Here is a 15,000-nt window from a genome sequence, read left to right on the forward strand (position 1 = left end):
ATCATTGCTTGATCTTTTTTCTTTATATAAATAAATGACCTTTGAAAAACATAGACAAAATACGTCATGACTTTTCTGACAACCCAATAGTTCCAACTCCCAAATCCTGAATCTATGGATGCGCTCACAGAATTATTCTGTGGTAGCTATGATTTCTGGGGTCTTCTCTGAGTTAATGAAATGCTCCCTGATATCACAGGGGTACAAGCTTAGGAGAAATAAACACCAAATAATGACACTATCCCACATTGCCCTTGCATTAGGAACTTTAAAAATGTAAGCATGAAAACAGTTCTTAGGTGTAGAAACATTGGTGAGAGCTAGTAGGCGGTGGCTGTAACTTCATGCTGTATGGCTCTAAGGACAGCACACTTTCTGCGTTGTAATGTGGACTCCTAGCACCAATCAAAGAATATTAGAAAATTGCAAAAACATAAGATACATATTAGCTATTAAAGATAATAAGACTGTGGAAAATAGCAGTATGTGTAAATGTGGACAGTCTGACAATTAAGTTTGTGACTTGTTGCAACAATGTTGCTAACCTTTTTTGATATCAGAGGGATTATTCATTATGAATTTGTACCAACTGGACAGTTTTCCAAGTTTACTATTTGGAAGTGCTGAAAAAGCTGCATGAAATAATTAGACCACCTGAACTTTTGTCCAACAATTCATGGCTCTTGCACCATGACAATGCACCAGCTCACACGGCACTGTCTGTGAGAGAGTTTTTAGCCAGTAAACAAAAAACTGTATCAGAACACTCTCCCTATTCACCTGATCTGGCCCCCAGTGACTTCTTTCTTTACCCAAAAATAAAGGCAATATTGAAAGGAAGACATTTTGATGACATTCAGGACATCAAGTGTAATACGTCAACAGCTCTGATGGCCATTCCAGAAAAAGAGTTCCCAAATTGCTTTGAAGGGTGGACTGGGCACTGGCATCGGTGCATAGCTTCCCAAGGGGAGTACTTCGAAGGTGACCATAGTGCTATTCAGCAATAAGGTATGTAGCACTTTTTCTAGGATGAGTTCGCAAACTTAATTACCTGACCTCATACATGATAAGTCAAATTCAAAGAGAACCCATGCTAATTAAAACTATAACAGATTGATTTAAATTATGATCAAAAGGGCATCAACGATGGAGAGACCTCTATATACATATTTCAAAGTATAATCATTTTTTAAAAATAGAAATATTCTATCTGTAGCCCATGTGCACATTGCCCTTGCACTACTCTTGGAGCTTGAAACCCATCCAAGTCATGCAACTCCCTTTGGCTGATACCACCTAAAAAAACACTAAGATCATGTTAATTTCCTTTATAATGTACAGAATTATTATTTTTAAAAAGGTAAGATGTGTGCCTAAGGAATAAAAAGAAGAGAACTTAGTAAGAAAAACTAAAAAAATCTGATACATATCTTTTCTCATTTTTTAGCAAACATATTTCTTAAGATACATAATAAGGTCATTTTCTAGGTTTTACTTAGAATTGACTGGCATATGCATATCCTTTGGGATTTGGTTTTTCTTTAGAATTCAATCTTCCCACAAGGAAATGAACTTTGCAAGAAGGTTATTGTAAAATAAATTGTATTGGGTGAGTTCTAATATTTACTGTACAGATGATTTTCATCCTACATATATTTTTATGATTTTCATAGAGTGAATAGGGAACTTAGTTCTACATTTTTTTGAAATTCTTTATATATCCACTATTGAAAAGCTTAAGTAAATATACATGTAAAGATTTATATTCAGTTTTGGGTTTCAATGAGTCCTGCTTTGTGGTTGTTTTATATTTCATTAAACAATCTATCAGGTCCTTAGTCTTTTCCTTTTCCCAGATTAACATAAAATTTGCACACACACACAAAATCTTCTCTATCATTTGGAATTCAAATAATGGGATACTGAGCATTACTCTTTTGTACCTGGAGGTTACAGACTAAATAGCTAAAAATCAGCAACCTGAAATCAGTAATATCCACCAGGAATGTGGACTGGGAGATTAAACCTGGGAGAACATAGATAAGACCATGGCTCCATCTATCAAGTCAAGTGGAAAAAAAAGAACAGGGAAAGGACAAAAAGTTCAATTGTTAATGTAGTTTTTCTATACTGAGATATTAAAGGAAGTCTTTTCCCAGTTCTAGTTGTCTCCTAGTTTTAAACACTCTTCAATATTTTTTGAAGATTTGTAAACAAGTCACAATAAATATAAACTCCATGAAGCTAGATACTCCCATTCATTTTAGTATCCTCAGCACTTTGTAAGTTCCTCTAATTTAGTAAACAGTAGGCAAGTAAGTTTTGAAAATAGAAATGAGTAAATAATCAATAGTAAAAAATCCAGATCCAATTCCATAAAATATTAAGTACAGAAAGATTATTAGCCTTATTTTAATGAACATTTCTAGAGGACATATTTACTACTATTTAAACAATGTCTATCTGTTTTATTTTAATGGATATTTAAGATAATATATTGCTAAAATATAAGATAAAATACTTGATAAATATTTTAATTAAAGTTATCAGAAAACCTTTACAATTAAAGGTAAATCTTCTTAATATATATTACTTTTAGAGATTATTTTGACTCACATTGATTCATAACTGAAATGAGTACTAAAATGAATTGTTACATTTTATGATGCATAATGATTAATATAACTATTACAAATTAATAAATTAAGACATCGCTTTTTGTTAAATGAACATGGATTTGGAATGTTTACTATAAAAATGTCAACTTCAATTTCTTTCAATTTTTTTAAATGATTATATATTTTCATAAGCAGCCATTAGACATACATGCCATTCCACAGTGTTGTCTTCTTTCCCAAGAATTAGCAGCTTGGTGAGCTGATTTCCCGCGAAGTCCGCATCACTGTCAGGAGATGAGTGTTCATACTGCAGCGGAAGCTCACTGCTTGACGTCGGAGGGTAGGACCGCTTCAGAGTCTGGTTGATGATCTCGTGATCGAGGGTCATGAAGGGTTTTACTTGCTGTCTCTGGACTTTCGGTAGCCGAGTCCTCGCAGGACTTTCCAGGTGTGCCGGGACCTATGAAATACAAACCAAAGAATTGCAATGTGTAGCTTCATTGGGTAAATCAGAGTTCTATTTTCAACAATTAAATTATGACAAGACACACACTGTAACATCTAGTTTCTCTCTAATTTATGGTCTATACTTCTGTCATAATTTACATAAGATATTAGTGGATTATAGTTCTTAAGAAGTAATTTAAACTACAAAAATATTTTAAATGCTAACCATGTTTTTAAGAATAGCCCTCAAAATTATGTGCAACTGAAACAAAATTTGGAATAAATATATAAACAGCAATACTTTTTGAGGGTCTAAAAAAGAAGGGCTGAAATAATACAAGGAAAATAGAGCTGATTAATTCCTATTAGTGATTTTTTATGTAATATATTTCTTTGATTCTTTTATATTACAAATGTAAATATTCCATGGGATGTAATCACAGCTGTCATTTAAAATATTTTTTTAATTATCCAGGAAGGAGCAGAAACTAGAAATATATGTATCAAATATTAAGTGTAGTACTTTATGGGTGGCGAAAATATACAAGATTTTTTTCATTTTTCTATATTTTCCAAAGTTTCTATAGTGAGCTTATTGCAATTTTTTTAAATCTTATTTTTAAACCCTCCCACATTCTCACTTTGTATTGACAATACTTTGATAGAGTCACCATGAATTGACAGAAAAAAAGACATTCAGAGAAAAATCTAACCAGTGTCACGTGCCAACCAAGCAACTTTCCAGGACTTTGAAATCCCATTTTCAAAACATAGACTTAAAACTCTGAGCATCTTCAGTCTAGCCATCATAAGTGACCACATACCATGATTTGTAAGAGGACAGTTTTAAGCATTTCAAGCTTTTCCTTTAAAAGCCTCTGAAAGGAGCCTCGCCTGCGAGCCTGGTTGATATTTACTGTGCTGTGGTGTGGCTCTAACACATTTTCCTCAAGTGGCCTATATATAAACCTATTTAATATTTCCCTCATGTTAAACAATGGTAAAGATTGTTTTACAGTGCTTATTTTCTCTTTTATTTCAGTTACACAAACTACTCTTTAAATCCCTTAACATGCATTAGCCCAGATAAATAGCCTTTATGAAATATTTTGCATTTAAATTAGCTGGTTTGGGTTGCAATATTGTAGTAGTTACTTTAGTTTAATTCTGTTATGCTGACATTTTTAGCATTATTTTAATTGTACTACTATAAAATAATTTTTCCATCATATAAAAAAGATTAAGATTGGTAATAAAGATTACACATAGTACTAATTATATTGCTATGAGCTCTGAAGCTGTAAAATAACATTTCATTGAAACGCCAGGAGTAATTTTTTTAGGGTAGCTGTTTAGATTATTTTGCAGTATTAAGTTAATTCTTCTTAATCTGTATACATTTACAAAATATACATTATAAATAGCATTTTCAGATTCAAATATCTAAATGATCTTTTACAGAATGTAACTGAATGCTAAAGAGCGGTGTATACCTACAAATTAAAATATCTCTTATTCTAAGAAGAGTATGTCAAATCAGAATTTACAACATTTATTAAGTAACTCATTTTCCACTTTTTATCCACTGACTCTAAAAGCCTTCATTAGAGTGCTTATTGCATCTTGTGTTACATCAGGAGTACAAGAGAAGCCATAGATGTGATCCCAGGGTCCTAGGAGGTTTTTATCTAATTGGACAGTATTAATATCAGCTACAACCAAAGCAACAATAATGATAATAATAAAATGCAAAAGGCACAGACACTGTGCTAAGCCATTTACACACATTATTTCATTTAATCCTTGTTACCACCTTAGGAGATGGATATCATTACTATCCCAGTTGCACCATAAAGATGAAGCCACTGAGTCTTAGAGAGGTTAAGTGACGTGCCTGTGATCCTCCTCTAGTCAGGGATGGAGCTGGAATACAGAGCCTGCCTTCCTAAACACCGTACATAAAATGCCACAAAAATTATTGGGTTTTAGAAACTAATTGGAAGGGAAAAATGGTTATAAATCAGGTGTTGGAAGAAGATGGCCCTGCACAGCAGGCAAGGGAGAGGAAATCTCAAATGCAAAAGATCAAAATGAAAGAACACAAAAAGTTGGGAGATAGTCACAGTTAGTTGTGAAAAGGAACTCACATGAATACTTTTCCTTTCTCAAAGTAAGACTACCATCTCCTGTTTAGACCATCCTATACAGAGACATATTAAAATATATAATGGAACTAACTCTAATTTTGCCTAAATTACTGGGTATTTATAGGGAATTCCAAAAGTTTAGCAGGCATAAGTGAAGACTGTCTCTACATAATGTGTAAACTAAGCATAAGTCTAAAAGCTTAGTGGAGCAGAGAAATACTCAATGGAATATGATTAAACTACTCTTTAGAAAACCTCCGTTTGTTTCCAATCATGGACTGATCAGAACAATGAGAAACTAAGTGGAAAACAATGGTTAAATCATGTGCAGCCAATTTTAAAATACTTTTAAATTGCCTGGGATTTGAAGACACAACCATAAAACTATCTATTGGATTTGCTTTACTGAAAGTCCCAGTATATATGGTGAGATGAAGTTAATGTATGAATGAAAGAGCCTTGAAGTACAGTGTGTGAGTCAATACGGTGACTGCAAGGGAGCCTTGGAATTCCCAAGAGGAGCAGATAAACCACAATCAGGACATGGGTCTTCACCTAGATGGCTGGATGGGGCAGCTGTAGACTGCGATGTGGTTCACTGAGCTGTCAAAGAGATTAAGACATCCAGGTGTAGGGACATTTTGCTATTGAAAACCGTAAGTAAATCATACGTCTGGAGCTCAGAATTATGTCCCAGCATTATCACTCTAACATGCTGCAACTAGAAGCTGAAAATAAAGATCTGTTTAAGTCCAAAGTTTTGTGTATGTGCAGAAATCTGTTTAATTTCACTTCAATAATTTATTAACTTATATTATAGTCTCCCTGTTTTTCAAAACATAAATAAATATGAGGTGTGAAGGGGGAGAGAAGTATTTACATAAAAAAATGTAGACTGAAGACTAACATTGTAATCAAGTACAAAATTTACCCGAGAACATCCTGGCAACCAAGGAAAAAAGAAAAAAAAATTAGGTGTAACATTGTGAAAGTGTAGATATTTGACCATTTTTCATCTATAAAATGTCAGTTCCATCTGATTTAATCTAATATATATTTCTTATTAATTAAATCATACCATTTCTAAGGAGACACACATATTTTTAAGAATAGTATCTGAGAATTTATAAACTCGATTTTTTTCATGGAGGGCCAGAGTGATATATTGAACAAAATTTCAATAGCAGCTTTTGCAAAATATGGAGTGAAAATCTTCACATGCCCCTATTTAAAAAAATATATATTTATTGTCTAAAGTTGGGTCATCCAGGAAACATACTCTGAGACTGCCCATGGAGATTTATTGGTGTGCTGTCGGAACCTCAGCCACAGTCGGGTGAAGAAAACAGGTTCAGGCAGAGAAGCTCAGTCAGGAGGGGATAACACAAGCCATGCGCTGTAACATCCACTATATTCACTCTTGATCAAGGGCCCAAAGAATAATGCAAATCAGCTCAAGTGGAAAGCCCAAATATATAACTGACTGACCTTTAAGACAACACTTAGAGTGGGCAGAGCAGTGTTTTCCAAACCAATTTACACAGCAGATTCCATATTTGGATACACTAACCCAAAAGTTCACCCAGTTAGATCATTATCCAACTATCAATTGTCTCACTAGAGGCAGTAGATAGAAATTACGTGGTTTAAAAAAACATTCCATTATATGGAGTTACAAAAATAAAAACTTAGATTAAAAAGCCTAATTAAAAAGGCGTTTCACATGTGGTTAAATTCCCATATTCTAATAAAGAGATGTGGGTCTTAAAAATTAGAAATATGTGTATTGGTGAACTATAAAAATGCTTAGATCCATTCATAAGAGAACCAGGACAACGTGCTTACTGCGTAATCTGAGGTATTTTTAAAAACACAAAAATCACACAAACTTCTCCAAGTACAAGGAGCTAAGGGGAAGGAGTTGTGGGCAGGAAGAAAAATATTCTCCTGGCTGCAGAAAACAATCACTGGGAAATTACATTCATAAATACAAAATGTATGTATCTGTGGGTTTTATTTTTTCCTTTTCTCCTTTTTCTATTCCTGTTTTTAGACGAGAGTAGATGCAGGAATTCTGCCTTTTGAGAGAATTGATAGAGATCCATGAGAAAGCAGCCCAGTGCCACAGAAACAAGTCAGTTCTCAGTCTCTGACAATAGCAGTTGAAATAACAGGTGATCATCTAGGGTATCTGCTAATCTGATCAGTTTTTTTTGTTTGTTTTTTAAATCCCAGAGTTTAGACCATTGTTGGAATGTTTCAACTCTTTAAATTAGCAAATATTTAATTCGGCATGAATTAAGACTAACAAAATGTTATGTGGTCCTATTTGCATTTGGATTTAAAATCTCCTGGTAGGAAGAAGGCTGAGGGAGTCATGAAATGTAATGTAATGTGCATCAGCCAAGCATTGCTACCTGGAAAGACTCCCAGTGTCCCTATGTAGAGTTACTCTTATTTTCACACAGTGGTTTTCAAATTTTCACACAGTGGTTTTCAAACTATACTCCTAGATACATGAGTTCATTTCTTCAATTTACTTTTCAGTGTTTACACTGTAGTCTTTTCACCTAATTCTTATTTGGTTTTCACATTCAATTCAGTGGATAACAATAGGGAGAGTATATTATACAAGGACGTTTTAGAAACAAATGGACAGTTGTACTAAAAAATCTTTGAAGGACTCCGCCAACCCTGTGATTCTCTGTGTATAAGGTTGTACATATCATATGCACTACTTGTATTATATTTCCTTAAATATTTTTATATATTCATATTTATGCAGGCATATATATTTTTTAGCTTCTTTAAAAATGCTACATTTTTATTTAAAAAGTATAAGATAATGGTAAAAGCCTTCAACTAATTCTTCAGCATTCACTCGGCAAACATTTAATGAGCGTTTGCTCTTTGTTAAAGCCAGTCTCAAGGGAAAGTCATTCCTCTCCAGAAAGCAGGTCTGTGACCCATATGTCATCATCCACCTGGAGACCACTTATCTAAACTGAGGGCATGGAACCTGGGAGGAGATGAAACACCTTCTTGGTACTAGCCTTTTGAAACTCAGAATGAAAAAGTGATGGCAAACATCACACAAGCAATTATCTCAATAACAAGACTTTTTATCACCATTAATTTGACTAGCCAAACAAATTAATCAGTCAAACATGGGCACCTAACTAACAAGCATGTTTAGACTATCTATAAGGACAGAAACAGGAATATATTCAATCAGAAATAAATTTCTTCTAAATATATTACCAGGTGATAGTAAATAAAAATATATATACACTGTCACCAAACACACACATACATATGCACACACATCATACACACACACACACACACACACACACACACACATCAAAAAGCAAGACAGATAATCCCATTCGCTATGACAGTCCTTATTTAATTTTCCTAATTTTGTATTAAGCTTGAATTTAATAAATGAATTGAAAGCTTAGACTTCACTAGTGAATAATAGGTAACTATTAATTATGTTCTTAGTATCAGAGGTGTATATCAGAGGAAATCTATTTTGGGGGGCTTATGAATCTACTACCTCCTAGGTATCTACTCATAAAAACCATATGACATTTGTTAATGTTCTGTAGTAAAGATTAATAACTCATTTCTTCAAGTCTTACTTTCTTCACAGCAGCCTTTGGATGTGATATACCCATAAATCTCATCTTGACTAAACCTAAAATTATATAGTCGAGCTTGTCTGATTGAGATATTAACTACTGAACAAAGTCGGGCCCAGTTCATCAAAAGTTTTACTTAGGTTTCTGAATAACTGTCAGCATATTTCAGCTGAGCATTATATAATCCAAAGCTATTTGATGGATAATAATATAAAATGTGATTGTAACATATTCGTTCAGTCCCAATCATTTGAATTTGGATAATTCCAGTGGTGTGTCTTTGAAGGGAGACCCACACATAAAAGGCTTTAAAGAGGCATGGATATTATTCTTCAGAGTTTTCCTAATTCAATAGTGTTCTAGCAGTAAAAATGCTTGCACTCCACAAACATTCGTATCTGTACATAAGATTCCTTAACATTTTCTTACAATTAACCCAGTTCCATCATCGACTGTATTGATTGGCTTTGTTTATGTTAGTATCTCATTAAAATTACCATTTTGTACCTTTAGAGAACTAGATAAACCAGCAATAACTGTGGTTTATTGAATCTGATATTTTTTAAGAGTGTGTATATTTGGAATTTTTGAGCCATAAACATCAATTAAGCCGCTTCATGTTGGCTTCAAAACAGCGCAACAGCCACGCACACACTGAAGTCAACTGGCAACATCATCAATGACCGAAATAAGTTAATATGAAACATGCAGAAAACTTAAGCCACAATCTGTTCAAATATATCTGACATTGTGTTCACAGGTTTAGCACTCATTAATTCTATAAATATTTTTGAGTGTCTTTCACATACCAGGTTTTATGGTACTGTAATAAGCTCTGGAGATAAAATGATGAACAAAATAGACATAACCCAGTCTTCATAGAGTTCACAGTCTATTAGGAGAGACAGATAATTAAACATATCATTATAACACAATGGAATAAACCCTATGAAAGTAAAATATGTCACAAAATCAAGCAGAAAGACCTAGATGAAATGTGAACAAATCATTGAAATGACAGTCAGTTTCTGCTGCTAATCTCACTGATTCCTTCATTTAACAGCATATGTGTGCCTATATCTACTGGCCACTTGGGTGGGTAATAAGGTGAGCAAAATCCCTCTCCTCACATGGCTAGCTCATGCAGAGGTGAAAGAGACAGAATTTAATCAAATGATCACACCAATGACGACATTTTCAAGCGCCCAAAGAATCGGAAGAAGAGATACCCATGAGTATGAGCATGTAGAAAGACTATCTAGATCTAAGTTAGGGGTAGCTTCTCTGAGGAAGGGATGATAGAGCCGACGCTGGAGGATGATAGGAAGTAACTAGAGGAAGATGGAGAAAAAGCATTCCAGGGAGATCGAACAGTGTGTGCAATGACCCCGGTGGGAGGAAGCAAGAGGAGAAAAATGCACTGAAAGGAGGTGATGGAGCTGCAGCAGAGATGTTATGGTGTGCGATGATGCCGGCGTGGCCAGTAGAAGTGGTCCATGCAATCCTTTAGGAATATAAAGGTGTCTTACTTCCTTTATCACAAGAAAGAAACACAGTAGTTCGGTTGGAAGAATTCTGAAGGGGTGAATGAGAGAGTCCAGGAGAGAAACAGGGATGCTTGAGCTATGATCATGCGATCAGGGTAAGGTGGTCACATGATAACAAGTACCTGGATTCAAGGGATATTAGAAATAGATTTAGAAATGACAACTGACATTCTGGCTTAAGTGACTGAATGGATAGTGACTACTGTGGTGAAGGGGCAGAGAATCATAAGATTGGTTTTGAACACATTGCATTTGTGATGTTCTGAAGGGGTCCAAGAGGTATGTAAAGTAGGCAGCTGGATGTATGGGTTTGGAATTCCAAAGAAAAGAATCAGCTGTGGATAAAATTTACATGACATCTATACTGAGGTGATAGCTGACAAAATGATGGTTGGAGGATGCACAGAATTACGAGGAGAGGGCCTGGAACTGAACGTAGTAGATAGACTCCCACATTTTATTTACACATAAAGAGATCTATTCTGATCTTAAACTATATTTCCCCTAGTTTCCATTGATTTTTTTCACACATTTTACAAAACACTTAGTTGAAGTTTGTGTGTGTTACATTGCTGGGTAAATTTTCCTTATTTAAATAGTTATTGTTTTGCACTGTTTCTAAAATTATTCATTAATCTCTTTGATATAGATAATGCATTATTTTCCTAGTCCAACTGCATTGCAACTGTCATATTATCAGTCCTCAACCTCTTAACTGCAATTCCAAAATCCAAACAGCTCTGAAAATCAAAATTAAAAAAAAAAAAATTGGTGCATACCCATTTGGTGGCAAAATCAGATCTAAAATGCAGTAAGCCTATTTATAGTCTTTCTTTATTCCACTTATAGTAGATATCCATATGCATTGCTGCAGATATATTAATGTATTTGATTATGGGATGCTGTATTTGGCCCCTCTGGGAGAGTGGGTATCAAGGAATAAATAATATATGTATATATTACCTTTCAAAATCAGAAATATTGAGAATTTTGAAACACATCTAGCCCTAGGATTTTGAATAATAGATTTTGTACTGCTTCTATTTATTGGGTGAACAGAATGTAGAAAGGACTATGCTATATGCTTTGCATATATTATCTTATTTAACCTTACAATATCGTGCATAAAAACTCAAATAGGCCTTCACAATTAGTTTTTAAAACATCAGCACAATATTTAATTGCTTTTTATTTTCAGAAATTACATAATGTATCAAAGATTTCAATTTAAATTGAGCTATGTTATCTCTTGATAAACCTATAAAGAAATGATGAGATGAAGATATGTCCTTTCAAATTCAACAAACCAATTCAGTGAATTAAAGATGTATGCGTGCTAAGAATAAGTTGTCCAGGTATAACATTATATTTTGATATTAGTAGGCATATTTATATTTAGTGCTTATAGCTATATTTAAATAAATTAATACTTCACTTTATCTGCTTTTTAGAAGTTTTACATACAATTCAATTGCTTTCTGTAAGTATGGAAATATACAAGTTAATTACTTAAGCTAGATTCAATACAGTGTCTTAAATTTTAGAAAAAAAATGTTTTTCTGACTACATTAATGTTTAAACATTAATATTTATTAGGAAGACTTTTATAAAGCAAAAGACATTTTGCTTCAGAAATCAACAATTGTGTTTAGCTGATGCTTTACACTTCACAGCTACTTTCAACTTAAAACAAAGCTCTCATGTAATGCTTAAATGCATTGTTTTTCATCCTCAGTATAGTGACCTTTTGATACCATTTTTATTATGAAGTTGTGAGTGTTCTTTCAAGGATGCATAGAAGAAAAGAAAAACAAGAATGACTTCTTTAAAAGGTCATATTTCAAATACCTTGGAAAGTCATCAATGCGTTTTGTTTTGTTTTAATTTACATGTTCCAAAGCCATAAATAAGAAGATCTGGGATAAAAATCCAAACTACCTAAAATACTTGCCATCCCTTGTATCATTCTGTTACAAATATATTATATTTCTCATTTTTAATTATTTCTTAATGCTTAGATTTTGTACAATATCAATATATGATCAACATATGCTGACCTTATAAAAGAAATGGACTGGCCACTTAATGTAGTTGAATTTATAACAAAGAAATTTATACAGTAAGAATAAAAAGATCATAAATGTTTATTCCTGAAGAATATCTAAACAATTCAGGTTTTATACTATCTCAGACGTAAAAACCTTTAAAATCTTTTATCTACTTTATGAGTTGATATATGATCATCAATTAATGAAGTCATTTTTATCATAATAAAATGTCATCATTAGAACTGCAGTATTCTAGTCTAACCATTTTCTAAAGAATATGATTGGGGCATTTTAGATAGTTAAATATTAAAATAATCTAGCTGAAAATGAGATTTTGAAATTATTCATTTTGACTGACAAACTGAAGAAACTAGCTTTATTTCATAAGTACATTTCTATCACTCAATTTTTGTAGATATTACTAGCATTTCTCTGGAGAAAAAAAGGTAAAATTTACATTGTCTTTGTTTTATTATACTTAACTAATAATTATCATTATTTGGGGCTCTCTATGTTATAAATATACCTGTTATTACATTACCTACATTAGTCAAACCCTTCAAGTAATCAGGCCTTGTGGTAGGAAAGGCCTTCAGTTATACACTTACTGTAGTTTCACCTTCCCCTTGTCACTAAAGAACAATGTTCTTTTAGAATCAAAGAAACATACTTCTGTTTTAAATTTTTTATGGTTATAGAAAGTACATAACCATGAAACATTAATTCATCAAGGAGACTGATCCCAGGACCAGATGGACTAGTTGAAGGATCAGAATGCAAAGTAATAGTAGCCACAGTCATGAGTTGAATCAAACAGTCCAATGATTTCAGTAAGGACTTTTATCCTCATTTTGTAGATGAAGAAACGAAAGCTCAAACAGATTATCAGACTTGCTCATAATCCCACAGGCAAGAAAGTGAACTTGACTTCTCTTTTGATTGCAAGTAGGTTCAACTGCAAGTTATTTATTATCAGCTCACAAGGATAATAAGATTTAACTCCAGCCCCTACTGTTAGAAAAAACATGAGTCCTATATCTTAATACAAATATGAACCAACTGACTGCTGTCTGCTAGAAAAACCTTTGGAGCTGTTTCCCCACTCCTAATAGAGATTGACTTGATTCACTTACGATTTTGTTTTTGTTTTGTGTTTCACATCTGTTTTGTAACCATCACATGCTGCAAGATCTGGATTCTGCTTACAGCATGGGACAACGCTATAACAGAAACCTGCCCTCAGAAAATATTAACTCTAGATGAGTCTTTCTTTAAGGTGCTTTGTTCCTCTTCAGTCTCTAGATCTATGCATTAAATGTACACTATTCTGCAGAGTCCTAACCCTCTTCCCCAGGAGAAATGTTAGTTTCATTGTAGCATCTTTACTGTTGCCTTAATGTTTCTTTCCTAAAACCCTCTAACTCCTTTTCACAAGAGAGAAAGGGTGGATGGGGAGGGAGAGGAGTGGGGAAGACAGAAAATATTCTTTTCAGCTTGGCTTGTTCTACATAAACATCATGACTATTCTATTTGGTAATTTTTAACTTCTTTCTCTGAGGGATAAATTTAAGAAATGAACAAATGCATATAAAAAGCTGGCAACAATTGAAGTAACAGAAAAATTCTGTGTAAGATCTTTCTTTTGTGTCAATCACTTTTGAGAAATAAGGAAAAAATCAATATGCCTATTCATACTGTTCTTTTGGAATATGTGGAAAGTATTTTACTATAACTTCAGAGGTGAAGATCCAGGATTCTATTTTCCATATTATCTGAGTTGACTAGCCAATTAAAATAAAACTTTTTCATTGAAGACTAAAAGGAGAACACAAAAATATATTAGAAAATGTATTGTTTTAGCCTTTTTAACTTTTACCAATTATTTATAATTATTTGGTGGTAGGTAAAATAATGCCTCACTCACCAAAGATGTCCACATCTTAATCCCCAGAAACTGTGGCTATGTCAGCATACATTACAAAAGGGACTTTGTGGGTGTGATTAGATTAAGGCATTTGAGATGGGAAATTATCTTGGATTATCTAGATGGGTCCATTGTAATCTCAGGGAAGAGTCCTTAGAAGAGGAAGACAGGAGGGTCAGAATCAAACAGAAGGAGATATGACTAAGGAATCAGATGTCACAGTGACGGATGTTGAGCCAAAGAATACAGGCAGCCTCAGAAGCTGGAAAAGGCAAGGAAACATATTATCCCCCAGAACCTCCAGAAAGAAACTAAACCCTGCTGACGCCTGGATTTTAGCCCAGCAAAAATGATTTCAGATTGTCCTCTAGAAGTATATGATAGTAAATGTGTGATATTTTAAGTCACTAAGTTTGAGGAATTTTATTACAGCAACAATAGCAAGCTAATATGTACTCCTTCTTAATTCTAAGTTTTCTTTTATCATTGTTACAGCATGAAGAATTTTCCTGATGGCTATTAAGAAACACCCTGCCTGGAAATGCTGATAGTAAGGGATTTCCTCATCATAACTGAAATTACTTGAGGAAAATCCTAACAGGTCAGTTTCCTAAATCTA

At 33.6% G+C, this 15,000-nt stretch overlaps 1 protein-coding gene across 6 annotated transcripts in view; it reads right to left on the reverse strand.

The window, feature by feature from the left end:
• TFEC (transcription factor EC) overlaps positions 1 to 15,000 on the reverse strand; it is a 163,123-nt gene that overhangs the window by 62,318 nt on the left and 85,805 nt on the right. For 4 of the 6 annotated variants that reach the window (XM_019654755.1, XM_019654750.1, XM_019654751.1 and 1 more), the window contains one exon: positions 2,830 to 3,081. In XM_019654755.1, coding sequence (XP_019510300.1) covers positions 2,830 to 3,009 — 180 coding nt within the window. In that variant the 5' untranslated portion in view covers positions 3,010 to 3,081. Of the gene's footprint in view, positions 1 to 2,829; positions 3,082 to 9,671; positions 9,755 to 15,000 lie in introns of all 6 variants that reach the window. The other 2 variants (XM_019654752.1, XM_019654754.1) reach the window with 1 other exon arrangement.

Source organism: Hipposideros armiger, unplaced genomic scaffold (genome assembly GCF_001890085.2).
Source record: "Hipposideros armiger isolate ML-2016 unplaced genomic scaffold, ASM189008v1 scaffold_230, whole genome shotgun sequence".
NCBI classification, from domain to species: domain Eukaryota; kingdom Metazoa; phylum Chordata; class Mammalia; order Chiroptera; family Hipposideridae; genus Hipposideros; species Hipposideros armiger.